This window comes from Stegastes partitus, unplaced genomic scaffold (assembly GCF_000690725.1).
Source record: "Stegastes partitus isolate 25-593 unplaced genomic scaffold, Stegastes_partitus-1.0.2 Scaffold836, whole genome shotgun sequence".
Classification (NCBI taxonomy): domain Eukaryota; kingdom Metazoa; phylum Chordata; class Actinopteri; family Pomacentridae; genus Stegastes; species Stegastes partitus.
The window spans coordinates 48,317-76,310 of record NW_007578567.1 but is presented as its reverse complement, the minus strand read 5'-3'; the positions used below and the strand labels follow the sequence as shown (position 1 = coordinate 76,310).

Genomic DNA, 27,994 nt, shown 5'->3' with positions numbered 1-27,994 from the left:
CGCTCACACTGAGAGCGGATAAAGGCTCCACTTTCTTCTGCATATCATTTGGTAAAAAGGTAAGACCTGTGTTTTTGTTTGTGGTTTATTTAAAGATCCAGTTTGTAGTTTATTGTGCATCCAGGGAAAGTTGCAGTGAAGGTTTCAGAGAAAGAATTTGCCTTGAGGTTTGTAAATGCTGCAAAGGAAGGCCGAAACTTTTCTTTTTTTTTTGAAAGATTAAAAGCATCTCTGACTAAAATTGTACTGACAAGGGTAAGGCTTACATCAGCCTGTAGATACAAGGAATTTATGTGTTCAAAAAGCTCTTGAGGGCAGTCAGAGGAGGGCCACGTTTTGAGTCTTTTTAATCTTTTAGTTCACTGCCAAGCTGAAAAATCTCAACCACTGAAACAAACTTCTCCTTGTTGACGCGTCTCATCTTCAGAATCTGCCTCGCATTTCGCTTTCTGCAGACATATTTAGAATCTTTGACGAGACAAACTGCGGCTCAGACAAGACGACACCTCGGAAACCTTTGGTGGAGACACAAAGTTGTGATGAAAACAAACAAATAAATAAACCACTAAAAGCGCAGATGGGGTACATGATTGTGAATTCATGTGTGTGTCTGCTGCTTAGCTGTTGCCGGGCATTATGCCGTCATGTGTTCTGTATGGCGGGGTATTAAGATAATCCTTTACACTGTGTTTACATACTTTTGTGTGTGGCTTGTTTCTGGCTTATTAGAAAAGAGAAGTGCTGCATAGTTGTAACAAGTGTGGTTGCATTAATGCTACTTGTGTAACCGCGTTTAGCTTTCTTAAAGTTGTGTTTGTTTCTGTTCATCTTATAGGAAGCTGCACGCAGTTTTTTGAGCGTGCATACAAGCCTCCGAGTTATCAGCCATCTCATCATCTGATGCTGCTTCCTGCCTCTGTCGTCATGGCGACTGTAAGGGCCCCAGAGGACTGGATGCAGGGCCAGTGAGGAGGATTCCTCTCCTGAGTGTTACCGAGGTTTTTACCACGCACAGCGTCCTTAAAAAGAAGAAGTCTCGGGACATGGAGGACAAGGAGGAGGGCAGGGTGAACGGATTTGGACTGAGAGTGGGCAGGAGGGGCTCCGAGTGGGGTCGCATCGCCCTGCTGGACAAGACTAAAGAGTTCTTCCAGACTTGCGACGTGGAGGCGAAGGGCTTCATCACCCGCACTGACATGAGGGTTAGAGTTGGAGGCTGTGTGTGCTTGGATTTTTAAAATTTGGGTGCTGTGTTTGAGAAGAGAGATCTCACTGAGCTAGTATTCAGCTCATCATTAATCATTTGATCTATAAAATATCAGCAAATAATTGAAAAAGAAGTTGCCTATTTGAGATTCTTGAAGCTTTAGGTGATGTTTTCTGGAGGTTTTTTTGCTCACCAAATCTTAATAGGACCACAAAAAGCAAACACTTTACATTTTAGAGCATATTTTTTGACATTTTTCTTTAACAGTGGCTTAAACTTGAATTAATTTGATAAATTGCTGCAGCCCACTGATTCTCCCATTATTAATCTTCCATTTAAAGCATGCAGAGTGGCTTGTTTTCCTCTGCGCGCTCGCTCTTTAACGTCCCTTATTCTTCTCTGAAAATGCACGGATGATCCACGAACGCATTAAGCCTCCGCTGAGAAGAACAATAGGTCATGCTTTTACCTGAGGCGCAATTTTGTGTCCGGTGCAGCCGCCATAGCGGTGAATAGGAAAGCAGAAAACACTTTACTGTCAATTCTGGGATTTTTTTATTTATTTATGTATTTCCATTTTATATTACCATTGTTAAAGAAGCACTTCACCCACTCAGCGCACTTGAACAGCCGCAGAAGTGGTGGAGTGGATACATGTTCCTATAATTCAGCTCAAACACACACATCATTTCACAGACTGAAATGAAGAACGCAGGCAGGAACAATAACACGGCAGCCTCTTTAAAGCTCTAACTACATCTGAGCTGCGTTGTCAGTTAATTAGGCCGGGGCTCTTGTGAGCATCATGCTTTTTGTTGCTGTTGTGCGTATTGAGGGTTTCCAAGAAAAACTACCGTACGGTGACTCATAAAAGCAGCCACTTGGTGCCACTGTTTGTTCAACGCAAGCTGCGTTTGAGTTCTAACAATACAGCGGGCAGATTTAAAGCACAAACTCATCATGTGATGTGTGTTTATTTCAGTTGTTCGGCAATAAAAGCAACTTTAAATAGCTTCTAATCTTTCTGAGCTGCGTGCGTGAGGCTGAGCTCAGGACAGCAGCATTTTAAAGTAATGTCTGTTTGTGTCTTTCTCCCGACAGAGGCTCCACAGAGAGCTGCCTCTGTCTGCAGAGGAGCTGGAGGATGTGTTTGACTCTCTGGATACGGACCGCAACGGTTACCTCACACTGGAGGCATTCTCCTCTGGATTCAGTAGGTTTACAGCCGTCGGAGGCCTGTAGCTCCTCACGCTTCAAACAGCTTTGTGTTTGTCCAACGCGAAACAAATCACTGTCAAATGTGGTGTCAAGTGGATATAAAATAACTTTTATCGCTTTCATGGAAAATAATACGCATGTTAGCCTACTGAGTTTGTGTTTTTAAAATCTATAGTCGGTGTAATTTCAGTTACACAGGGGCATTAAAGGGGAATATTGAGCAAAGATTTATGTGACTCTAACACGAATAGATAAGACTTGACTCAGATAAAGTGTGCATGATATTGGTAAACACCTAAATGCACTGAAATGTACATTTTATTACTTATGATTATGAAGAAGACGAATATATGTTGGATTGTTCACCTGTTCCTTTCATTTTATATCATTACAGACTTTCTTTCATTACTTTGTAGTTGCGCCCCTGTCCTAAACAGAAGATAATGTTTTGGAAATTTACTTTCCTGCTTAAAAACTCAACTCCACATGCTATTAAAATCTTCATCCGGCTCTCTTTGGATCAGGTCAGTTCCTGCACGGTCGGAGAATCTCTGTGACTGACGACCAAAATCAGGCCCCTGGCCCCATCTTTAGGGCGAAGGAAGCCCTTTACCAGAGCCAGTGGGAAGCCAAGCTGTCGGGGGTTGAGGACGAGGAGGAGAGGCACTTCTGTATGCTGCTGGAGAGCCTGGGAGCCAGTAATGTGTTTGAGGAGTGAGTGGAATCACTGCGAACCCCCTCGTGTGCATGTCCGCTGTTGTTGTTGTTGTTGTTGTGACTCATTCCTGATGGTGGTTAATTTAACTCCTCTCCCTCTATGTGGTCTGTAATCTGCAGTCCGGGTGAGGTGCGAAGCCTCTGGGCCGAGCTCAGGCGAGACGAGCCTCACCTCCTGTCTAATTTTGAGGAGTTTCTGGCCAGAGTGACCCACCAAATCAAAGAGGCCCACCAGGAAAAGAAGGAGATGGAGAGCGCCCTCCAGAGGTACAAGAAAGAGCTTCTTTGTGTCGTTTTCTCTTCTGTCAAGCTTTTGATTGCGTTTAGGTGTGAAAAACGGGATGTAAAAAGACAATAAATCTAACCTATAGTTTGTAAAACAGAGAATGAAATAGAAACTTACAGACTGAAGAAACACTGTAATGTGGCGACAGTGTCTATGTATCGTGGGTGTAAAAGGCCACATTTCTCAAGTGGTTCCCACACTTAAAACCCTTAAGAAGTGCACTTTGTATACCATAAAGCAAATATCCTTATTAGCCACCTAAGGAATCCGTGACATAACGGTGCGTTTACATGATGGCCCCGTGCAGCCCGAGAGCGTTCGCATGGATTTACCTGTAATTCCCTATAGAACAACCCCTTTATCCGTGTCAAATGACCGCTAATCTGGAGGCGCGCTCTCCGAGTCCGACCACCTTCTGCTGCAGCGGAAACCCATTAACGCTATGCCCAAGTGGACAGAACAGCTATCATACATCTCCAGTACATTGCTCTCATGATGCAGAGCAGCACGCTTGATGCTTATTGAGATAAGTTGTCTGTGAGATGCAGGTTTTGTTTTTTTTCCCCCCATTGCACTGTGTGACAGCCTGTTGTTCCTCCAGACTCTACTAATTGGCTGTTTGGGTCTTAAGAGTTGTCAGAGGGAATGTAAATACCACTCAGTGTTGGTTAGGAAATGAAGCTCTGTTGCTGTTTGTGTGCAGGTATTTCTATGTATTTACACGTACGGAGGGAATAATGCAAGCTTAAGCTCAGTCTAGACAACAGTGCTGCTCTGTTTGCGGATATTATATTATGTCGATTCACTGTTTAATCACGATACGTCTGCACAATACATCTGCATATATATATATTTACAGTTGGAACCAGAAGTTTACATACACTGTATAAAAAGACATGAAACCTTTTTTTCTTCTCACTATCTGACATTAAATCAGAATTTCCTGTTTTCGGTCAGTTAGGATGACAAAAATTATTTCTATTTGCTAAACGCCAGAATAATGAGAGAGAGAATTATTTACTACTTTCTTCAAAGTCAGAAGTTTACATACACTAAGATGCCTTCAGACTATTTGGAAAAGCCCAGATGATGATGTCATGGCTTTGGAAGCTTTTGATAGGTTAATTGACAACATCTGAATTAACTGGAGGCACACCTGTGGATGTATTTTAAGGCACACCTCAAACACACTGCTTCCTTTAGTGACAACATGGAAAATCTAAAGAAATCAGCCAAGATATCAGGAGGAGAATCGTGGACCTCCACAAGTCTGGTTCATCCTTGGGTACAATGTCTAAAGGTTCCACGTTCATCTGTTCAAACAATTATACTCAAGTTTAAACATCATGGGAATGTGCAGCCATCATACAGCTCAGAAAGGAGACAGTTCTGTGTCCCAGAGATGAAGTGTTTTGGTGTGAAATGTGCGTATCAACCCCAGAACATAAGCAAAAGACATTGTGAAGATTTTGGTAATCCTAACTGACCTAAAACAGGAAAAGTTTAGTCTGATTTAATGTCAGACATGAGAGGAAAAAAAAGGTTATGTGTCTTATTATACAGTGTATGTAAACGTCTGGTTTACATAATGTACAGTGTCACTGGTAAGCAGACGTTTTTTTCTCAATTCACCAGCTGCCTGTTTGGTTCAGTTGCTGAACTTTCCTCAAACTTAATAACAAAACAGAAATTGTTAGTCTTGTCTTCAGTCGAGGAGCACTTTCACACAGAATTAAGCCAAATGCCAAAACAAATTGAGTATTAGAGGATTCTGGCCTTTTTTGTTGACAATCAATCGAAGATGGTTGTTTTTAAAAATTACATCCTTTTGTTTTTGGAGGATCTACACAGAATCAGAAAGGTTTTATTGCTAAGTAGGTTTTTACATACAAGGAATTTGACAGGAAACAGTGGATTAAAGTTGGCAGGAAGTGTTATGTGACGAATAAGAAGCAATAAATAAGAAGTCAAATTAGCAGTAAGTGTAATCAAAGGTTTATAAATCCCAAAAACTAATAGAAGTACTTTCAGTGTGCAGCAATGTCCAACTTAATTGCTTGAATATGTGCAAATTACACCATATATAATGTAAACATCAGCGGTCCATTATGGTAATTTTCATCTCTAGATCCCTCTAATGTGCTCTATGCTGGTATTAGTCCTCCAGGTATCTAAAAATGCAACCAGCAGGATCACTATTGTTCAAGTAAACAAGATTGCTATCTCATGCTGGCTTCTCCACACTGGCTCCCTGTTTTCTTTCACACTGGCTTTAAAATATTACTGTTGACTTTAAGGCCTAACATGATTAAAGCCATACCTATATAAAGGAGCTGTGTGAGCCTGGAAACCATCTGAGATCAGCAGATAGTGGTGTTCTGGTTCTCTCTATTCTACTCTCTACCTCTCTTGATATATTTACCCATGTCTCCAGCTCTCTCTGTAACTCTGTCTCACTTCCTTCCAGTTTGTTGGAACATTGAAGAAACCTTGAAATTCTTGTGATAAAATGGATCTTTGCCAGTTTTATTCCCAACCAGGCCAACTGTTTCTAAACAACATTTGGTTTTTGTTGATGTTTTTGGTCCAGCTTTCAAATTCCTCTCATCCCATCAACCTCCTTATTTTTATTATTTACATCTGGTTGGTTCCATTTTTTAAAAATGTACCAAAAGCCAAACAAGGCAAGTATAAAGCTGTTATCAGTCAAATAAACTTCATGTTTTTGAACAACTTGTAAAATGATTCAATGTTAAGTTTAAGGAAAACTTTGCATTATTAGCCACAATGCCAAAAAAAATAACGAAGTGGAAACCATTTAAAAGCATTAGTCCTCTTAACTTAACATGGAATTAATGTAGAAAATTGTTGAAGTTGTATTAATTCATAAGTGCAAGTTGAAACAGGAAGGAATTCTCTGTATGTTTGACGAGATAAAGAGAGTTTTCTTGAATGGAGAACGTAACATAGTGACTTGTTTTAACGAGAGCATCGAGCTGACGCAACAAATAGTTAAATGGCTTGTTTAACTTAAATTTTTAAGTTGAAACAAATGCTGTCTTCAAGCTGAGATTACTTCAAGTTTTCAAGCAGCAGTTGAATTTAAATTTTTGAGTTGAACAAACTTAAAATATTTTTCAGTTTTCAGATCTCAACAGGTGACTAAATCCATCACTGTTTTTAAATCTCTATTTGAAATATGCTTTTTTCATGTCTGTCATTTTTAATTTCTTTTTTGATTAGTTATTGTTGCTTGAATCCTTTTGTGAAGCAGAAACACCTTGGTAGCATTGGTAAGAAAAGTGCAATATAAAGCTCATTATACATATCTAACATCCAGTGCTGTTCCTTGTTGCAGGAAGGCTGCGACACATGACAGCGAGATCCGACATTTGTACGAAGAGATGGAGGCACAGATCAAAAATGAGAAAGACAGACTGCTCCTGAAGGTACAAGAGCTCAACACCTACCGACAGCACCTTCTCGCAAGAAAAGACAGCACAGATATTGTTCCTTCTTCACCGACTGTACAGGAAGATATTCATGCAAATGTGACTCCAGGAGACTATTTTCAAATTCCAAAAAGTTTCTCTGTACTCACCTTAAAGTTGAACATATGCAAGCTGATTTTTGTGACATTACAACTAGTCTGGAAGGCAGCTGTGAAATGTTCAGTTCAACACTGTTTGCATACTAATAGATTCAGGATTTTTCACGGAGGCAGAAGGAGTAGGATGTAATGTCGAGAATGTTAAATGATACAATTAAAGCTTTTTGTGGAGGCTTTCAAGCAGCATTTTATGCCTCCAGAGAGGCTCTTTAACCTCAATTATATGCTACTTGGTTTTTTTCACACTGTGACCTCTGACCTTTTAAAGGACTCTGAGCGTCTTCAGCTGCGCAGCCAGGACCTGGAGCACCAACTGGTTTCGAAGGAGAAAGAGCTGGAAAAGCTTTTCCAGAAGCAGAAACGGGTGAGCGACACATCCTAACAACATCCATTCACACTAGATGTAGATGCTAGACAGACAAAATATATATATATTCTTGTTCTGAGGTGCAAACACAGTGCAAGAAAATGCTAAAACATGAGCCAACAGTTTGATTTCAGCCCAGGTCTTTGGCTACATGTCATCTACTCTCTCAACATGTAACAAGAAAATAATGATTAGATCCATTACTATGGAAAGAAACAGAGCACATAATTTCTATAAAGTCAGAACGTGTGCGACTACAGTAAAGTATTAATCCTTGTGTCATGGGGACAGGATTTAAGCAGCTGTTCCGTTTCCCCCGCACATATCCTCTAAGCACACTCGCCTGGCATTAGCGTAGTTTCATTCCTGTGAACGTCTCCCTCTCCAGTTAGAGCTCCAGTGCCACGAGCTGAGCAGCGAGAAGCAGGAGAGCCACGTGGAGAACGTCAAGCTGAAAATGACCAACGATGAACTATCCAGAGCCCTGGAGAGCACCAGCCAGGAGCTGTCGCTGGCCCAGGAGCAGCTGGCCATGCTGCAGGAGCAGGCCGCCCGGCTGCACCAGGAGAAAGAGATGTGGGTATCATTGTTTGTATTCACCATGCTTAAGATGCCGGAGTGTTTCCTCGCTGCAGTTAATTCCTAGCTGTGTCAGAAAAATGCTTAATCCTGAATTACCTAAACCATAACTCAAGCTTTAAGTTAATATTAACCCTTAAACTGAGAAGTTAGTGTTTTTGTGTCATTCTTTGTTGTTTCAGGGAAATGTACAGAGTAACTGAAGGACTGCAGAGGGAGAAGCAAAGTCTGATGAAGCAGCTCGACCTCCTCAGGTATGACAACAACAATCTATGACCATTTGTTTTGTTCTAGAAACATTCTGAGAAAGTTCTGCAAAGTTCTAGTAATGCTTTCAGTGTTATCTGTTCTTTTAGTTCCCAGAATGTTGCTCCCAAAGGCAGGATAAAGCACTCTAAGAAATGTTCCTAAAACATTTTTTGAATGTTGCTTCAAGCACCTTCTTCCCTTTCTATTGTGTAACATTGTGGGAACGTTTTCATGAAAGAACATTCTCGCAATAAAGCAAGCAAAATGTTCTACCTTTGTTTATATAGCAAATGATAGGAAAACATTCTGTTTCTGAGGCCTGGATAACTTCTGGAAAACAGTTTCAGAATGTTGGTTTGACAACGTTCTTCTTTTGTTATCTTGTAACATTAACTGACAACATCCTCCAAACATCCTCTCAATGATGAAATGTTCTGTTTTAGTTAACTTTTATCCTCATAGGAACATTTTTTAAATAAAAAATAATCTTAAAACATTCTTCAAATATTAAGATGAAATGTTTTCTTTCAAACATTATCAGAACTTGTAGGTAATATTAGCCAATGTTGACCTGGGGGGGTGCATTTCAAAGCTGGCTAGTAGTTGCTTTTAATCTTTTTGGCTTCTTGTTCAGTCCTAATTGTCAATCCTCACAAATCCAAACTAAGTTGAAGGATTTGCAAAGACTCAAGAGGAGCAGATAGAAACACTTTGAAAATATTCTGTCCTTCTCTTCTCTTTAATTTCTCAATCTTCCCAGAGAGATGAACAAACATTTAAAGGATGAGCGAGACATATGCTGCGGTGTGGTAAGTGAATTCTGTTTTATGTAACTGCATTGAAGTGGTGTCTAGAAACCTTGTGTAACACGTCCTCTTTGTTTAAACAAGCCTCGAACTTCACTCAGAAAGAAGCAGAAGCAGAGAGCGGGCCTTGCCAACATATTTGATGACGCCAGCCAACCGGCAAAAAGGTGATTAATTTATCATGACAGTGCTTTTTTTTTTTTTTTAACACCACTCACCCCAGTCAGATTATTTCCTCTTCAGTGTGATGTGAAAATCATGTATCAAAAGAGGAAAAACAGAGGATATTTGATTCTACACACTTACAAAAATTAACATTCTAGTTTAAATCGAAAGCATTTGAAGGCTTCGGCCTCCAGATTTTCATCTCAGTCAAGTGATGCGATACATCCTCTGTTTCTCCTCTGTTCCCAAAGAGCCCCACTGTTGGTGGACGGGTCCTACCAGTCTCTGGAGGCCTTGCCTATAGAGCATCTTCAAATCGTGTTTGTTGCTTCCTCCTCCTGCAGTGAAGATGACACCACCACCAACACCACCAAACCCTCCCCTCCATCCTCCAACACTCCTGCCAGCTCCCCTGCATGCCAACAGCGGCCTTCGGTGAAGAAGAACTCAGGCTTAGCCAATGGGTACACTCAACCCAAAGCGCAGGAAGTGAAGGCAAAGGCCAAAAAGCCGCCCAGCAAAATGGCCACCACCAAGCGAGTGATGGGGAAGGAGAGAGAAAGATCAAAGAAAGTGGAAATTGAGAAGAAGGCGGGGGTAGAAGAGGAGGTGTTGGACGCCCCACCGGACGGGTGGCCCCTCCGCCGGGTCATCTCCATCGAGGAGGACCACCTGCCCCACCTGCTTCTCGGTGGACCCCAGCTCTTGATGCACCAGCTCAGTGAGGAGGAGGATGATGAGGAGGAAGAAGAAGAAGAAGCGCAGAGTGACATTGAATCCAGTGTCGTCATGGCCACAGATGTTTCTGCTACACTACCCTCCAGTCAGATCCCGGTGTTGAAGGATGCTTCCCCTGCGAGGAAATCCCGCTTTACCCGAACGAAGAAGACACCAGCGTTTCCAAGAGGGCAACCCGTCGGGAAGGAGACCCAGCAAGTACGTCGACAGCTTTGGAGCTACGATTACATTTTGATTTGAAATGAACTACAATGTCTTTGTCTCTGTCTTCCTCAGAAGGCCAAAGAAGGAGCACTGTTTGCCCCGGACCGTCTGTTTAAGGTGGTCCTGGTTGGAAACTCCAGCGTAGGCAAGACGTCCCTGCTACGCTCCTTCTGTGAGGGCCGTTTCCACCCTTCCACGACTGCCACTGTGGGTGAGAAGAAAGACATTGTGATTGTGTTGTGCACAGTGAAACGATCAGGGAGCTGTTTTTGACCAAATCTGACCGGCGTGAGTGTGTTTGTAGATGCGAACACAGAAGATCGCAGGGCGACTTAGCATCACATGAAAGGGCTTGTGAAGTCACACTGCCTGTCTAAGAGCCCTGGCACACATTGTACAGCAGATTATGTCACTTCTGATGAATTTTTCCTCCTTGCTTTCATCTCTCCCAATCCTCGTTTGAGCCTTGTTATCGCCACCTCGTTTCCTTCTTCTCTTCTGAAACGGGCCGCAGTCGGTATCACACTTAGACCCCCTAGTGGCCATTCATGTCATTGATCCTCCGTCCAAAAATACTTAAACTCGAGAACTCATTCACGCAGCAAAACTAAACACAAATCTTCTTATCAGGTATTGACTACAGCGTGAAGACGTTAACCCTGGATAATATGCAGATAGCCATGCAGCTTTGGGACACTGCGGGTCAGGAGAGGTGAGTGATGGAATAGTTACATTAACCCCACCTTGTACCTTGTAAATGCAATAATAATAGTTTGAAAAATATAGTGTCCTGACAGTTTTTGAACATAGTTTTGCAGAATTGTTGAAATCTATCTGCAAGCGTACTGTAATATACTTAAATATCAATAAGTATAATAGAACTACATAAGATTCCTCCACTAGTACTTTCTTTTATGTGACTAGGTATGTGTGTTTTCTAAAAAAACATTATAAATACACCACATGATACTTTATAGTGTGCATATCGTATATTTTATAGTATGCTTTTTCAATACAGTATTACTGGAGTAGTATTTAGGTGCACATACATGATGTATACTAATAGTTGTGAATGTGCTAAAACAGGTACCGCAGCATAACCAAGCAGTTCTTCCGTAAGGCAGACGGTGTGGTGGTGATGTACGATGTCACGGTGGAGGAAAGCTTCAAGGCGGTGCAACCGTGGCTCACCAATGTCCAGGTTTGACCTCTGACCCATGAAGTCCTCTGTAACTTTTCATAGAGCTGCTTATCTTTTCTATGTGGCCTTTTTTTATTTGTATTACCACCTGTAATGGAGCTCGACCCATGCTGAATGCTAAAAGGCGAGGGTTGCATCGACTTTAGCCTTGACTCCCCAGATGCAGGTTGAAGGTATAGGCTTGCCATTGGCCTCGCATTTCACGCAGCTTTCTCCTCCACAACAACAACAACCTCCAGGCAGCAACGTACACGCTGAGAATTTCAAGTCTTGCCAGAAATTTCGATTGTGCAATAGCAGCGCTGATATTTTATTTTTATTCATTTATTTTCGGTTAATTATGTACTTCAGTGGCAGCGTTCACCTCCCTGCATGCAAATGTTACATCAAACAATCCTCCTGCCGCTGTTTTGACTGTCGGTGTGTCCTTTTCTGAGCCTCATCCAAGACAACTGCGACTGGTTTGAAGAAAAACAAACGTGCCCTTGCAGAGTTATGCAGAGTGATTGCAGTCAGACCATTCTACATGGCGCTCTTGTGGCTATTCTTTATTTAAACACTCTCTTCTGTCTGCCTCCTGTGTTTTTATCTTGTTAACATGTCAATATTTTTCAAACGCGAGAAGGAATATAATGAGCGAAGTAAGCAGTCAGTGCTATGGATGAGCATTTCCACCTTGACAACGCAGTGTGCTGATGACAAACGTGAATTAAGGGGTTCCATATGTAACGAGCCGCAGGAACCAGTCCCATCAGCTTGCTGGGTGGAGCTTTCTGTGTCATCATTCCTCCTCAGGAGAAAGATTTTATGGCTGAATTACTCCAATTATACGACTTGCCGTGGTGTGGTGCAAAGTAATTTTAGAGTGTTTGAGCACAGTTGTTGGCAGGCGATGGCTGGAGATTGTGTAGATCTGCACATTCTAGAGGGAGCAACAGTTTAGCGATACATAGAAGACATCTTATGATATGAAGATGAGATTTTAGATGTCCGTGAAGATTGTTGAAGACTGTTTGACAATTTGATTTATTTGATTGATTTAATTTTTATTTCTGTCTCTCTCTCTCTCTCTATGATATATATATCTACATCCATATATATATATTTATTTATTGTGTGTTTTATTCCTTATTCTTATTTATCTTATTATTATTGATTTGGTGTGGAACAGGCACACAACACATTTCACTGCACGTTATACCATGTATAACTGTGTTTGTGACTAATAAAAGACCTTGAACCTTGAATCTCAGTCATCCAGGTCATGGTTATTCTTGTAGTTTGATCGTAGGAAATGGACTTGCTTGAATTCCTTGAAGACGTTTCACCTCTCATTCAAGAGGCTTCATCAGTTCTGACTGACTAGCTGGGAGATCCAGATACTTACATCCTTAAGGAGCCATTTAAACTTGAAGTCTGCGAAGGTTCTCAGTCATCCAGGTCAGGGTTATTCTTGTAGTTTAATCGTAGCAGCTGGACTTGCTTGAGTTCCTTGAAGACGTTTCACCTCTCATCCAAGAGGCTTCATCAGTTCAAGTTTTAATGGCTCCTTAAGGATTTAAGTATCTGGATCTCTCAACTAGTCAGTCAGAACTGATGAAGCCTCTTGGATGAGAGGTGAAATGTCTTCAAGGAACTCAAGCAAGTCCTACGATTAAACTACGAGAATGAGATTTTAGAGGTTTAATCAATGGCCAGAAAAACAACCTCATTCTGTCTCTTGCAAGTCCCCCAATTTGAATGAGGTACAATACTAATTTCCTGGAGTAGTCCTCCAAGAACACTAACCTGCTCTTTGTTTTCTCAGGAAGCAGCAGGAGAGGGCATCCCTGTTCTCCTGCTGGGCAACAAAATGGACATGGATGGAGGCAGGGAGGTGTCATTTAAAGATGCTGAGCAGCTGGCTTATGTAAGTCTAAATTATAGCTCATGGATAATTGATCAGGACGCTTTTTATGTGCTTTTATAGCCTTCCGCTGAATTGCTTTCGCACGCTTGCTTTCACACAAACTCACAATAAATGTAATGGAGTGGTTCCTTGTCAGTGCTTTTAAAAAAAATTACTTGTGTTGTTGATTCTGTACATTTGATTCAGTTTTAATCAAACACGACGATGACATTGTTGCCACCGGCGTGTCTGACTCATCTTTTGTGGGAATGTCCTGTGTAGGAGAACAGGGTGATGTTCTTTGAGGTCAGCGCCTACACAGGCAAGAATGTGACGGAGTCGCTGACACACCTGGCCAGGTAAGATCCCCACTGTGGTGTGTGTCAGTGTGTACAAACACACCAAAGCGACGCACTGCACACCAGTCATCAGATGCATGATGATAACTCCACTGGCTCATGCAGTGGCCTCTCTCTTTTTCTATCTTTGTGTTTGCTCAGAGTGTTAATGGAGCAGGAGGACAGAGTAAGAGACACGACAGTCAGCCTCAGCGCTCAGCCTGTAAAGAAGAAAGCCTGCTGCAAGTGAGCACATACTGACCAGGAAAAAAAAAGTGGGGGAAATCTACCTGTATGCTCAATTTACTGAGTTCTGTCCCTTTTGGACAGTGGACATTTACAGTCTTTTTACAGTCTTGGGTGGCAACCTGATGGTAGAGCGGTTGGGGCCAATACAACATGGGTGCTAACGCCCTCAACGGTGAGTCCTTGATTTGAATCCCGGCCACCCAGATTATTTGCTGCATCGTCCCCCTGCTCTCTTCCCTCGTTTTTTTCCAGTCACGTCCTACAGCCTTGGAAATTAAAGGCACAAAAATGCCCCAAAACAAGCACTTCAGGAACAAAAATTACATTCTTGCTGGTGTAAAAGCCTCTTTCTGAATGCGTGCCTTTTAACAAGCAGTCCCATGCTGAAGTACATGCTGAAGTCAGCATGAAGATCTGTACTGCCTACGTGAACAAACTGCTGTCAGCCTTAAGTAATGAAGCTCAGGTTCTGGTTTTTACTGCCTGCCTGCAGTAAAAACCAGGAGCTGCACCATTCCCTGTAAATAATGCTGTGTTTTCAAATCACAGTAGTACTGTCTATAAGATTAAAGTATATTCTGTATAATAATTAGTTCACCCAAGAGAAAAAATCGTAAACATACTGTAGCTTCTCCACAAGTGAACATTAGCTTTCAGGTCCTAATTCTTCTGCAGTTCTCTGGGGTGGTACACTCATATGTTATGTCACAAAATCGAGTAGTTTTAAGTGGAAAATCATTGAAAATGAAAAATCCGACTTGATTCTTTGACATTTTATTCATCTTCACGTTCAACTGTTTTTTTTTTTTGTTTGTTTGTTTCTTTTTTTTCATATTCTTTGATCATCTCATCTCCAAAACACGTGGTACATGACATATTGCATCTGTGTTTGTTACTGTTCTGAGGCATTGTTCTGTTTTATTCTGGCACCAGTTGTTCTGATTTCATCATCAATTAAAAAGAAATAAATGACATTTCACATCTTTCTGAAATCAGTGAAGCCAAAAAAAAAACAAAAACAAGGTTCCACATGCAATTATTAAATAATAAAATAAAACACAATTAATTACTGTACTTTCTATACAATTATACAGTTTTGCAATCAATCTGAACAAATCACCAAAAGAAAAAAAAGAAATACTGTTAATGACTGTGCTGTGGCCTTCTGAGCATCACACAGATCAATGTTTTTCAATTAGTTCTTCTAACCATGTAAAGACTCCTAAATGCTTTTCATTTCATACTCATGTCACACTCCAAATAATTAAATTCCCAGTGAGGGTTAAAAAAAACAAAAAAAAAATCAAGTTAACATAGGATGTTACATTCAACCATGTGCCCATCAAGTTGGTACAGGTGACGGCACTATTGCTGATAGATACTTGCCGATTCTGATGACATCACTTAGATGCTGGCTTGATGGCATCCAATCAGATGCATCTGTTTGCCCTCCCTGGCCACCTGGAGTGCTTGTTGGAGAGCCTGTGCCCTCCCCCTCCCCAGGTGTGTCCAGAGGGGCTGAGGGTCGGTCCACACCAGGAGGGCCTTGTTCTTCTTCCTAACGCATTTTATAGTCGTGGGATATGGCGGCCTCACATAGTTGTCCTTTGAAGTCCAGCTCCAGGGTGAACTCCAGGTCTCGCTGCAAAAAAAAATATGACAAAATGAGAAATGAATAGAAGATACGTTTGTAGAAAATCACTCAGTTAAACAAAGCCTTCACACAAAACCAAAAAAAAAAAAGTCGTGGGGGAGCCTGTTAGCTGTGTCCAACAATGTCCGCCTACCAGCACTTCTAAAGCTCACTAATTAACACATTGTATATTTAATCCACACACACTGAAAAGAAACTGAAGCGTTCGAACAACCATTTCTAGTTTTGCGGGGGTTTTGTGTTGGTAATTTTCTTGCTGGATCCTAAAATCTGTTTCTAGTTTTTGTGTGAAACTAAACTAAGTGGCTGCTATTTCTGGCCTTAGATTTAACAGACAAATGTGAAAATTGAACCAATTATCTTATCTGGCCCCAAATGTTTCACTTTAAAGGTCCCATATGGGGAAAATCTATTTCAGTGTGATTCGTATGTCTTAAAAACTTGGAGGTTTGAAGTCCAATTTGTAAAAATATGAAGATGCTCACTCCTCTAGATGACCCTCAAGTGAATAGCTTCAGTTTTAGAAACCAGTCAGAATTTTGCGCAGTTGTTAAGTAGGAACTGAGTAATCGGTAGTCTAGTCATCAAATTAGAAATATGCGCAGTCCTGCCTTTTTGCAATCCTTCCACTACTTCTAGGTGAGCCATTTAGAAAGAGCCCTACAGTCCACCAGGTTTTTTTCCCTTGAGAGCTAGTTCTGCTAACTCTAATACATCTCAGGCACAAGCAAAGCACATCAAATGTTCTGCTGTTGGCTGCAAGAGTGAACAAAAGTTTCCATGCACTCCCAGCATTTGACCAGCATTTTATTTTTGATGGCAATTTCACCACAACAATAGGACAATACCTTTGCATGTGTGTCTAAGTTCCAGGACTGGTGTCACAAAAGCTATATCTCAAACCCAAACTACAAACTACGAGTTTTCCCCTTCAGATGATCAACCAGCACGTCTACAAAGAGATCCTGTGGCGTTTGCTTCATTCAAGAAGAAGCGAGAGTTGTGGCGGGACAAGTCGTGGTGCTTCACCGCCTGCTCACAATGCCCTGAGCATCCGACAGTTCCTGGCTGAGAAGAACATCTCCGTGCTGGAGCAACCTCCCTAGTCGCCCCACCTGGCTCCGTGGGATTTTTTCCTCTTCCCCAAGCTCAAGGGGGTCATCAAGGGGACCCGTTTTGATGATGTGGACGACATCAAGATGGCTGTGACGACAGAGCTGCGAAGGATCCTGGAAGAATCTTTTCCGGAGTGCATGGCAACGTGGCGGAGAAGGCTGGGAGAGTGGTTAGACTCCAGGGGGATTACTTGGAAAGGGAAAACTTGTAGTTTGGATTTGAAATCTATCTTTTGTGACACCAGTCCTGAAACTTTCTTGACACACCTTGTTGTCAAATGTTTTGCTGTGTGCAGCTGTTTTTAAGGCTACAGACACTGAAACAGCCTCTTTAGAACAGGACTAGAGTGAATCGTCTTTGCAGTAATTTGAGCTGAAAATTTAAAGACAGATTCTGAGACATGACTTTGATTAATTTGCTGAAAAGGGGCCCGATATGGGACCTTTAATCAATGGCATTGATACAGAACCATACTTTCAATGGAGAAGTACCGACTGTGAGGTAACGATCCTCATACTTCTTTCACAAGCGTTTAAATATACACCCTTACCACATTCTTCTCATTGGGTCTGACGGCAACGCTGCCAAAGATCTCCTCTCCCTTCTTGACAGTTAAGTAGTCCTCTAAATAAAACACCGTCTGCTTCCAGTGTGTGCTGGGAGCATCTGGAGCTGAAGACAGGATGGGAAGAGGTGAAGGGAAAGACGATGAAGAGGAGGATGAACAGTAGAGAAAAAGAAAAGCAAAACAAAGTTAAGCAGTAAAGCGAGACCCCCCGAGGAAAGAGGCGTTACAGGGAGTAAGGGAAATTAAAAGATGTACAGAACAGTTCTGAGGGGCACTAAACTGCCTCGGGCACGTTAACGTGGAAGGAATTTAACAGCAAAAAGGGCTGAAATTCACTCACCCAGTGGGAGAAATACAGAGGCAGATAGGAGAGAACTCCTTCAGTGATGCTCGGCCTCAGGCCCAACAGCCATAGCCAAACATAGAACCTCCTCTACACAACATTATGTAAGCAGTGGATGCATGAATGTATTAACATAAGCTTACATAACAGCTCAGCTAGTCTCACTATAATAGGTGTCCTCGGCACCACAGCGAAAAGTGCTTGGAGATTCCGTCGGTGGACACACTGCTTTGGCTCATGTAACACCAGCAGAGTGTATCCAAGAGCTGGTTAAATACAGGAGGTGCCCTGTAACCTTCACTGATTTACCATTCAAAATATTCAAGCGGCTGCGGGGTGGGTCAAAGAAAAACTACTTCTCTAACCTCTTGTGGAAGCACTGAAGGAAATCTAGTTTTATTTATTCAGGTGTTGAAATTTAAGCAATAAGTTTTCAGGCCCAGTTTTTTTTTTTTTTGGTAGACATTAGTTAGTATTAAAATCAATTAAAAGTTTTCTAATTTATCAAGTAAAACAAGAACAATGTTTCATAAGGCTAATGTTTTTTTTGTCAGATTTAAATAGTGTGAGTACAGTAGTCCTGTATACATACAGGCTAAATTGCTATAATAAAAAAATTATATCATCCGATGTGAATTTGAAGGAAACTTATTTTAAACCATGTGAACTCCAAATGGCATGTTATTGTTAAAGAAACTGCAAAATGGCGCCATTTATCAGAACCAGAAACTGAGAAAACATCAGATTTTAAACTTTAAAACATGAGTTATATGCCATACTTTTCTAAAATTCTACCTATTCTATCGTAATACTTAAAGAAAATCACTTTATTTTACTTCTTTTTTTAAAACGTTTTCCAAAAATAAACCATTTGCTCTAAACAGATTCCATTGAAAAGAATGTAGGGACCTTTTGGCTGAACAGACAAGAATGTAAACAACTTAAAAACGTAAGTAATAAAATATCTATAATATGTAAAGTTTTTTTTTGTTTTTTTTTCCAGTGTTGGTAACACCTATAGGCATTTAGATAAAAATTTTGTAAAATAAATAATCTGTTTTGGGGTTATTTTTTTCTTTCATTTTTTAAATGATTTATAGCATTAGTACTGTGGTACAATCCACATATAACATCCTCCAGTCCTTTATACTTCTAGTCATGGCTGTACTGTTTCCATAAAGGTGCAGGACTTTATATTTCAGTAAAATAAATAAATAAATAAATGAAACCGCAGTGAATGAAAATACAACAAGAGTAGAAAACACCTAGAAACTGCTTCAGGTTAAGGTGCATCTTAACACTCTGGATCCCTTTTTGGCTTTGTTTCTAAAACTATCCCTACATACACTTCTTTTTTTTTTTTTTTTTTTTTTTAAATCAAACTGAATGTGTTGGTAGATTTGCTTCCTGTTCTCATTATAAGCTGTTACTGTTGTCACATCCGGTGCCTTGCAGTGTAGTTCTGACACACAATCCCAGGAAGTTTGGCCCTTGGTAACTACACAGAATGGTGCAGACTTGGAGTTAGGACATTTGCACCTCGAGTAATAATCCAATCACCTCCACTGTATGAGGGTGGAGGACAGAAAAATAACAAACTGTGTAGCTGCACACTATTAGAAATAAATGAGAAAATATGTGTGTAGGGGGGTGTTGTGTTTGGGTGAAGCAGCAGAAACTATTATTTCTGATCCTCACCAGTGGAGAAGCCAGTCTTCTTGTGACATTTGGTGAACTCAATGTTGAAGTAGGTGACCAGAGCATGGACGTAATCGTTGCGCTGGATCTGCAGACAGAAGGCTGAGGTGAAGGACAGGTCCTCTGGCTTCACAGTGTAGATGTCCACTTCCTGGGGTGAGTAGGGGAAATGAGTTAATTTCCATAAATTTACCCCTGTGATGCTAGAATAGCGGTGTAGTAATGTACAATCACACGACACAACTTGTCACCACCACCACCACTTGCGATCTCTCACGCATCACATGTACAGTATATGTTGGTCCTTCTTGATTATTCACCATGATTATTGTGTGTGTGTGTGTGTGTGTGAAAGCCCACAGGTTGAATCACGGCTGGCGAGTGAAGCCTGCTCACAGTACACATGCTGTGTGGGTGTCCTCCTTCAAGTCTACTAAGGAGGGAGGTTGTGTGTGAGTGTGTTATATCAAGCGCTGCCTTATGGATGTAGCCGCAGATTTATTGTAAGCATCACATTGTGCCGCCTGCTCGGCATCATAGTGGATCCGAAATAGAAAAAAAAAAAAAAAAAGGAGCAGGTGTGTGTCCACTTTGCATGTAGATGATGTTGTATGGCGATGGGGGGGAGATTTTTTTTTTTACACCGCAACCTGTTCGTGTTGCCCGGCATGTTGGACCACGGATCCCTCGGCCATGTGGCATCAGCATGACAGATTGTGATTTAACACCTCTGTCCTTTCCAATGATGCCAAGCCTGTATAAAGCAAATTGTAGGAGGAGAGAAAGGGAGGAAAAAAAAATCCCCAGGAGCGACTTTGTAATTTTAGCATGTGAGGAATGACTGGCAGTTTGAATTATGGCGGGGTCATGCGGCCGGCGGAAAGGAGGGGGGAAGAATAAGCCCTGAAAACACCCATGTGAAAGAGATACAAGCAGCGAGAATTAATTTTCAGACGAGCATGTCAGTAACTAACCAGTAACCGGCCCACTATCCTAACACATAAATCACTTTTTTTTTTAACACAAAAGGCAGGATCATCGCTTATCGAAGTGATGGAGAGCCCATTTCATTCCCGCTGGTGGCTTAATGGCCGCTCTCGTGTGACATTTCACCGTCGCGCAGACGGAGAGAGGCGCAGGGAGACCTCCTTATTCGCTCAGACTAGTGAGGCCTGACATTGTTTAAATCAGAGAGTGAAAGGGAAGAAGAAAGGGAGTGATTAGGAGGAAAAGAGCATGATCGCGAAATGATAGGAGAGAGAGGACGGATGAAGATATTCGACACTGAAAATAGAACGTGAGATGAGGGAGAGAGAGAGAAAGGACGGCGAACGCCAGAAAGCAATGACAGGAGAGGTAAAGGTTGAGGGGACAAACAAAAAAAGCTATCACCTCTCTGAATGCTCTCATCCTCTGTTCATTTGTGAGATGAAAGACAAGCCGCTGTTGTATCTTCAAGCATGGAAACGGAGCCGCAGACTATTACTGCGTGCCAGAAACCTCTATTATGTACTAGAAAATAGTCTCAGCAGACGGGGAATGTTCAGAGGAAGTGTGAGCTGTATTGTATTTTTTGCAGAATTCCTGTGTACTAAAAATTTTTAAAAAAAACATTGTTTCATGAAAGACACACACTCATTTATGCACACACAGGCTAACCTTCAGGAGGCAGGCGTTAGTCACCACCTGCTTGGGATCTACCACATCCACCAGAGGCTCTTTGATGGCCACGTTGCGAATGCAGCTCATGTCAAAGCCGTACACGTTTTCCCACCCTGTGCACACAAAAACAACAAAAAAGTACAGCTAACAATGTGAACACACATGGAGTGCGGCTTCCTGGATTTTTTTTTTCTTTCAGTTTCATGCACTTGCAAAGCTCTGCTCCCTTTCTTCCTGCCAAGCTGTCAGCACAAAAAAAAAGAAGAAAAAAGGTAGTAGAGAAAATAAAACAGAGCGCTCGCTTAACCCTGCCAGGAAGAAGAGTCCCGTGCTCACGCTGTCTTTCTGTCTATCCGGGCCCTATCTGAAAAAAGACAAGCCCTCCTGAAAATAAACTGCGGCCTCCACCTCCTCCGCCGTGTCTGGCAGCCGTTTTTATTATAATTTGGGCTGAAAACATACCAAACAACCCTTCCCTCCCCCATTCCCTCTGTCCCTCCACTCCACCTTGCCTTGTCAGGGGGCCAAACTCTAAGTCTGTACGATGAGAAGGTGGAATGTGCCACCGACGCAGAGAAACTAAAAATAAGAGTGTGAGGGTTTGGGTAGACTGAATTCTTTTGGGATTTTGTGTGAAAGAATGTACCTCTTCTGTGTGTATGTTCAGCTGTAATAAAGCAGAGAAGGCCACCTGTGAAGTAAAAGGAAACTCAGCAGGAGTTATTGGCCCAGATTTGATGCCGATGCATGTACAAGTCTGAATGGCACCTTTAATATCGGCGCTTTGATGTGGATCTCAAGCTCAGCGCTCCAACTGTGATCGCTATTTGAACACATGGAGTGAGTTTAGAGAAGGGAAAATCTTGTGGGCTAAAGGTACCACAATAGTTTAAATACTGTTGGTATTACTTTTTATTAAGACGCCTATAAAGGGGGTTTCTATGTTAGAACTAATAGCGCTATTCTTGGCAACAGATACTTTCAATTTGTTTATATATTAGTAGCAATAGAAGTTGGGTTGCCAGTTTGTGTAAAAATAAGTTTGGTTGTCTGTTTAACTAATGCTAACGTACCTAGCTTAACAACCCTAACCCTGCAGGCCAAAATTCATCTGTCATTAACATTTATAATGCTAAACTTATTGGGTTGTTGTAGTGAAGAAACTCTATCTACTAAGTTACCAAGATAAATAACTCATTTGATTTTTATTACGGATTTACTCATTTCTGAGTCTGCAGTTATGTACCAGCTAATAAAGCTAATTTTCTAAATGTTGTCATTAGGAACACGTGAATATTCAACTAGTTATTCAAAACTCAGCATGCTAACAGGTTAAAGTAATTATTTGTAGTTTATTAATATACAATGCTGGTTAACTGTTGCATCTAAAATGTTATGTAGGTAGCCACATTAGCTGGGTTAGCTGATGCTAATTGCTGCTAACTGACTGTGAAAGTAGTAATTCGGGACATCCCTAGTTTTCATATTAACAGTGTAGTGTAAAAACGGGTGGCTCGTAGTAAAGAAGTTACCATACGTGGCAATTCTTTTACGCATCTTTTAGCATATTGTTTTAAATTTATGGCCCAGTCTGACCTTGTCGTTTTGAGCTAAAATAAAGCCACGCACTTAGCTGCTCAAACAAGTAGCATCACAGGTGGAGAAAGTGGTGAACAGGGTGGAGAAATTTGCAGTTAAATAGCCTGACATTTCCCTCAGGAGCTGGTGGAGACCAAAACTGAGCCAGAAGAACAGTTCATAATAAACCCCAATTTGTGCTTTTCGTGTCCGCAAAGATCTATGAGACCTACATTTTGTCATCTGCCCAAGTCTGTAAGAGTCAAAATAGATGTCCATGGACGGCTATGGAGAGCAAAATTCGTGCAGATTGTATAGTGCTGACAATCTGGGCCAAGCAGGCCAATTTTTCTGGTGAACACAGCGGAGAAATTATTGTATAAATAGCCAGATATTTACCCCGTCAGAGACCAAAACTGATCTTGAAGAATAGTGAATGTCAAAAGCGAATTTGTGTTTTTAACATGTGCATGTCAGCAAGATCTATGGGTGTCCGTGTGCAGCCCAACATTTATGACCAAGCAGACGGTACACGCTGCAAGCATGCCAAATTACGTGCTAAGAAAACAAACGATGATCCAAAGAAATTCTTGAGACTGTGCGAAGACATTCTCCGTCATCCACCCACAACTAATCATCATCTGAATTCTATGAGTTGTGATTGAAATAGTCGCCACCGGACTTGGGAGTTGATTTGACACGAGCATGCTCTCCACTGACAGTGCCCAAACACAGTGGGACAAGTTCTCCAGAAGTCCTGTGCTATGTCCGCCTACTGTGCTCAGCAGGGATAATCACACTGACACAGTGCTGCAGCCCAATCTGTAGCTAGTTGCTGTATCTCATAAAAAGTGCACAGCCAATCTTTCAGAAACATCCAAAGGAGCCCTGTGTGGTTTTATGTGCTCGATATGAAAGGCAACAGGACCGTCTTTGTTGCAGACCAACGTGTACCCTATTTTAGTATGAATAGAATCTGCATCTGCTTTCAGAGTTTGCATTGGTCAGCACATGGGGGTGAAGAAAACAAGAACTGGCTGCAAGACGTAGATGAACATGGGGGTTCTGCTGCCCCAAGTGTGGAAGTACTAATTAGTTACATATTGTGAATGTTTATAAGTTAACTTACAATTAAAAAGTGAGTCTTATTCCACAGACATTGACTTTCCTTCACCTGCACAGTGGGCATTATTTAACCACAGCTGACAGGAAGACAGAGAGACGGTGACAAAAGAAAGCAATGACTTAGCAAAAAACATAAAAGTGAACGGCAACAATTCTACTGTAATTACTCACAGTGAATCTTAAAGTCCTTGTACTGCCTGTCTTCGATGGCTACCACGTAGAGAGCTGCTCTGTCAGGGAACATCAGGCCTCCAGGTTTCTAAACACAAGAGAAACTTCAGGTATTCAGTGCACACACACACACACAGACACAAAGGCCATTCATCATCTTTATTGTTCACACACCTGGCATGTAATATAAGATCGCATGTGCCGAGCATAAAGCCTGCCGGGCAGCTACTGAGGTTAGAAACCAGATCATTCATGTATGACCTCAGCATCTGGCCAGCAGACACATGCACACAAGCTTACAGTAAATCCTCTCCTTCATCACTGTCGGGTCTGTTTAGGTGTCAAAAGCCTTATTTGTCCAGCCGGCCACACACACACGCATTAAACCCCAGCCGAACACCCCGAGCCTCCAGCAGGAGTATCATACCAGCCACTTGTCCCTGGCGAAGATGACTGTGTTGAGCATGGACTCGTAGAAGAGGCAGTAACCCATCCACTCTGAGATGATAATGTCCACTTTATCCACGGGCAGCTCCACCTCCTCCACCTTACCCTTGAAGATGGTAATGACTGCAAGCGCGGAGAGCCACAAAACAGCAGGCAGCAAATTACTTCGCAGCTTCTTCATCACATTAATGCAAAATCGGACAATGGCTCCGTTCTCAGACGACATTGTTTTCTATGCCTCGGGACTGCTGCAAATTAGTACAGCTTAATTACGGTTCTCATCTTTGCCTCGATGTTTTATGCATGCGTTTTGGTTGCCATGTTTTGTGACCCCTTTGACCCATGATATGGGGATACAAGGAGATAGATTTGAAAAAGGAAGACACATCCTGAGCACTATGTAGGTAGAACTAATGCAAAACACTGGGGAGTTTAGCATGATGGGGTTGGCTAATTGAACAATAATGCACTAAAATAAACTCTGCTTTAGCTGTAATTGGGTGGAATAAATGGAACTATTACATTCTCTTAAAAACAGTATGCAAGTGGTAAACTAGTTTGTCTTCTGAATGGTGCTTACTATGACGTAGTTACATCTCTTTTTTCAAGTTACATCATGTAGAGACAAAACTTAGTTTAAAACATTTCTATGGGTAATTGTTAGTAATAATTAGCAGTACTACATCTAATTTGCTTGGATACTTACTGTAATATTTGTAGTAATTACTCCATAAATAATGGTCTATACATTGTAGATGTAGTAGTGTTTGGGTGATAAAAACCTAAATTTATATCCAAAAAACAAATTAAAACCAATTTTACGTCAAATCTGCAGGTTCTGAAACCCTCCATCTGTGAAGCTCAGGGTGGCATTTTATCAGTAATCAACCTCAGTCAGGGAATTCTGATTGATGGCAAAGATTACGATTATTTGACATCAGAGACGAGCTGCCAGTTAAACCATCAGAGCTGTGACTGATATTGTCAAGTGTGACGGTAATGACGGGAATATGCTGATTTTTCACACCACTTCTAATCCAGATGTCTTTGCGCTGCATTCCGATTGGTGAATGTACAGTTCTTACCGTTGTGTAGGTGGTTGGACTTGATGATCTTCTCGGAATATTCAGATATGCTTGAACATTCGATCTGCAGGTAGAAGGACAAAACCGATGTTTGTTGCACTCATGACATGATGTATAGGAGATATTTAAATTTTGGTTCTTTGTTGTAAAATGAAAAAAAAATCAGTAGCAGACACAACCAGCAACAGTTTTATCCATCATATCCCCTTTCTGTGTACAGCAGGTTCACCTCTGGGGTAAAATTCAAAGGACAAATTTAATGAAACCCCGCTAATCCATCTAAACTCTAATGTCCCTGGTTGCTCACCTCAGACCTGGCGCTGCATGAAATTTAATGCATCATTTTAATCTCCCGTCCATAAGTGTAACACAGTATATGAATCATACATAAGTGCAGAAGATACTGCCGGTAATGCATAACCTGTGACTTGCAGCTCTCCCTCTGTGCGTGAGATTGTCTGACAGAGATTACAGCTTCTGTACCAGATTGGCCCTTAGGAGGAATTTTAAAAAGGCAAAAAAAAAATTTGCGTGTGCATGTCGAGTGTGAAAGGCTACGAATGAGAGATAATGAGACGGCAGAGCCAGACATGATATCAGTTGGAATACCAAATAGGTGTTTAGCTTTTCGCTAAAGATTTAAACAAAAAAAAGCAACGAGCGTTAGATTACAGTCGAGTATTTGTTCGCGGCCCGAGGGTGCGTGTATCAGCCTCACCCCGTACACGTGTTTGGCACCGGCATTGGCAGCGAACATAGACAGGATCCCTGTGCCGCTGCCAACATCCAGGACGATTTTATCCTTGAACACATGCTTGTTGTGGTACATCGCGTTCCTGTAGGTCAGCGTCCGCACCTCATCTTTCAGCATCTCCTGCATTAGAGAGAACGAGCAAACAGCTGTGATACATATTGATTTCGGCACACATGTGAATATACCGAACTCGTGATTACCCAAAGAATAGTGTGATTCATACAAACTCTCAAAGGAATAAATAATAGACATAATGCTGGATGATGGACATGCAGGTGCGTATACATTATGCCATCCTCAGCAGGTGGATGCATATTTAATTTTCTTGTGTAATGAGGTAGTAAAGGCTGTATTTAGGCCAGAAGCCTCAGTGACAGCGGCAGAGCTTCTTGAAATAGACAGGAGTACAACACGAAACCTTTAGGGACTGCCTGATATCATCTCCCTGAGCCCATTCAAACATCCTACTTTCCTTCCTTCTTGCGTCGCACTCCTTTAATCAGGACACTCTCTTTGTCTTGCAAGCAGACAAAAAAGCTGACCCACATGCTAAATATGGACGCCACTTAAAAGGTCTATATGTCCCTAAACTTCTTCCACCGCCTTCCCTTTACAGATCAAGGTCATTAGTTAGGCTATAGCATCAGCACTTCAATGCAGATGGTGGTAAAAGACAGATAGTTTTCGCTTTTGGAGTGCTGAATATGGAATCTGGATCTTTCATGCTGGTTGGTAATGGAAAAGTCTCGTCTTTTGTCAGCTGAGAAGAGATACTTCAGCAACTCTACCTCCTCTCACAATTACACTCCTAAACCTAAACTTTTTTCAGTGACGTTTGGTTTTCATGCTCGAATCTTCCGTTCAGACTGACATTTTGAAAGCGGTGGACTCTTCTTTTGCTTGTAATTTTACTTTCAGTTGGTTGTTTTTTTTTTGCAATTTTCTTTTGCACTGTTGTCTCGAAATTGATTTTCAGATCCTGCAAGCAGAGGGTTTGAAATTACTTGTGTGTAAGTTATGGATTATATATCCGTGTCAGAAAGACGCGGCTCGACAAAATCAAAGCCTATCTGTCCGTGGAAATTGTGGCGTTGCATCAGCTATGATTTTTGACATATTCTGCTGCCAGAAAGTCAGACTAACAGAGTTGGAACTTCTCGTGCAAAATCAACAGGAGGCATCTGGTGTCATTCTTTTACTCCGATGATGCCAAGCTGCCGGTCGTCGGCCCGCTCTGCCTACCTCGTGGATGCCAAAGTGGGCATAAGAGTCGAAGTAGTAGTCCCGGGATGTCATTTCCTCCGGGCTGATGAACTTGGCGATCTTGCCTCGACCGGGACAGGTGGCCAGAGCTGCTACATGAGGCGTATGGGGGACGCAGGGCACATGGTGGGTAGTAGGCACTGGTTTAGGCAGTGGGGAGGGCTGAGCAGACTGGGAGAGGGGGGACATGACAGGCTGCTGCCGCTGATGAGAAAGAAGATTAAAGGAACAGTTTCAGAATTCCGACATGGCAGATAACAATGAAAGCAAAACCACTGACTACGTTAGAACTGTATGTAATGGAAGACAACTGCCCCAAATTATTCCCCTTTGCACACTAGCTATATACGGTTAGTTTTCATTTCAGGTGTTTTTGAGGGGGTTATCGTGACCTTGCTACTCTTTGAATACTCATCTAAGGAAAACAGGAGAGGTGGTTTTGAGGTAAGTTGATGTAATATTTTGACGATAAATCTGTTATTTATCAGCATATACACATACAAACTGTTTTACTGTTATTTTGAGAGTTTATAGAGGGGTTAGCCAATAGCTTGAACGAAAAATAACAAACGCAAAGACACAAAAGTAACTTTTAAAGGAAGACACCCCTCACGAACATCAATATTTAAGATACTGTAGCATAGATTTCTGATAATTTATGAACATTATAATCTAATACAGTGACATAATAGCTAACCAGCAGTAAAA

The 27,994-nt window shown here is 41.6% G+C and overlaps 2 protein-coding genes across 2 annotated transcripts in view; one reads left to right on the top strand and one right to left on the bottom strand.

The window, feature by feature from the left end:
- The first annotated feature begins 5 nt into the window (after positions 1–5).
- cracr2ab (calcium release activated channel regulator 2Ab) lies at positions 6–14,805 on the top strand. The gene is made up of 18 exons (XM_008292822.1): positions 6–59; positions 836–1,202; positions 2,309–2,420; positions 2,950–3,139; positions 3,263–3,409; positions 6,787–6,877; positions 7,307–7,402; positions 7,794–7,981; positions 8,167–8,238; positions 8,994–9,042; positions 9,124–9,206; positions 9,549–10,140; positions 10,219–10,357; positions 10,777–10,858; positions 11,233–11,347; positions 13,155–13,256; positions 13,518–13,594; positions 13,736–14,805. Exons 2-18 carry the CDS (start codon positions 1,044–1,046, stop codon positions 13,821–13,823), a joined length of 2,382 nt encoding a protein of 793 aa, XP_008291044.1. The 5' UTR covers positions 6–59; positions 836–1,043; the 3' UTR covers positions 13,824–14,805.
- Positions 14,806–15,039: 234 nt separating this feature from the next.
- Positions 15,040–27,994, bottom strand: part of LOC103365396 (protein arginine N-methyltransferase 8-B-like) — a 15,811-nt gene continuing 2,856 nt past the window's right edge. Inside the window, exons 2-10 of the mRNA XM_008292823.1 lie at positions 27,266–27,490; positions 25,988–26,143; positions 25,270–25,333; positions 24,165–24,307; positions 23,738–23,825; positions 20,861–20,976; positions 19,202–19,352; positions 17,143–17,264; positions 15,040–15,464 (exon numbers count right to left, since the gene is read on the bottom strand). Of these exons, the coding sequence (XP_008291045.1) occupies positions 15,381–15,464; positions 17,143–17,264; positions 19,202–19,352; positions 20,861–20,976; positions 23,738–23,825; positions 24,165–24,307; positions 25,270–25,333; positions 25,988–26,143; positions 27,266–27,490 (1,149 nt within the window). The 3' untranslated portion in view covers positions 15,040–15,380. The remainder of the gene's footprint in view (positions 15,465–17,142; positions 17,265–19,201; positions 19,353–20,860; positions 20,977–23,737; positions 23,826–24,164; positions 24,308–25,269; positions 25,334–25,987; positions 26,144–27,265; positions 27,491–27,994) is intronic.

Coding starts and splice junctions, on each gene's coding strand:
- cracr2ab (XM_008292822.1), top strand. CDS start 1,044: ATGGAGGACAAGGAGGAGGGCAGGGTGAACGGATTTGGACTGAGAGTG. Junction 2,421..2,949: donor GGCATTCTCCTCTGGATTCA/GTAGGTTTACAG, acceptor TCTTTGGATCAG/GTCAGTTCCTGCACGGTCGG. Junction 13,595..13,735: donor TCGCTGACACACCTGGCCAG/GTAAGATCCCCA, acceptor GTGTTTGCTCAG/AGTGTTAATGGAGCAGGAGG.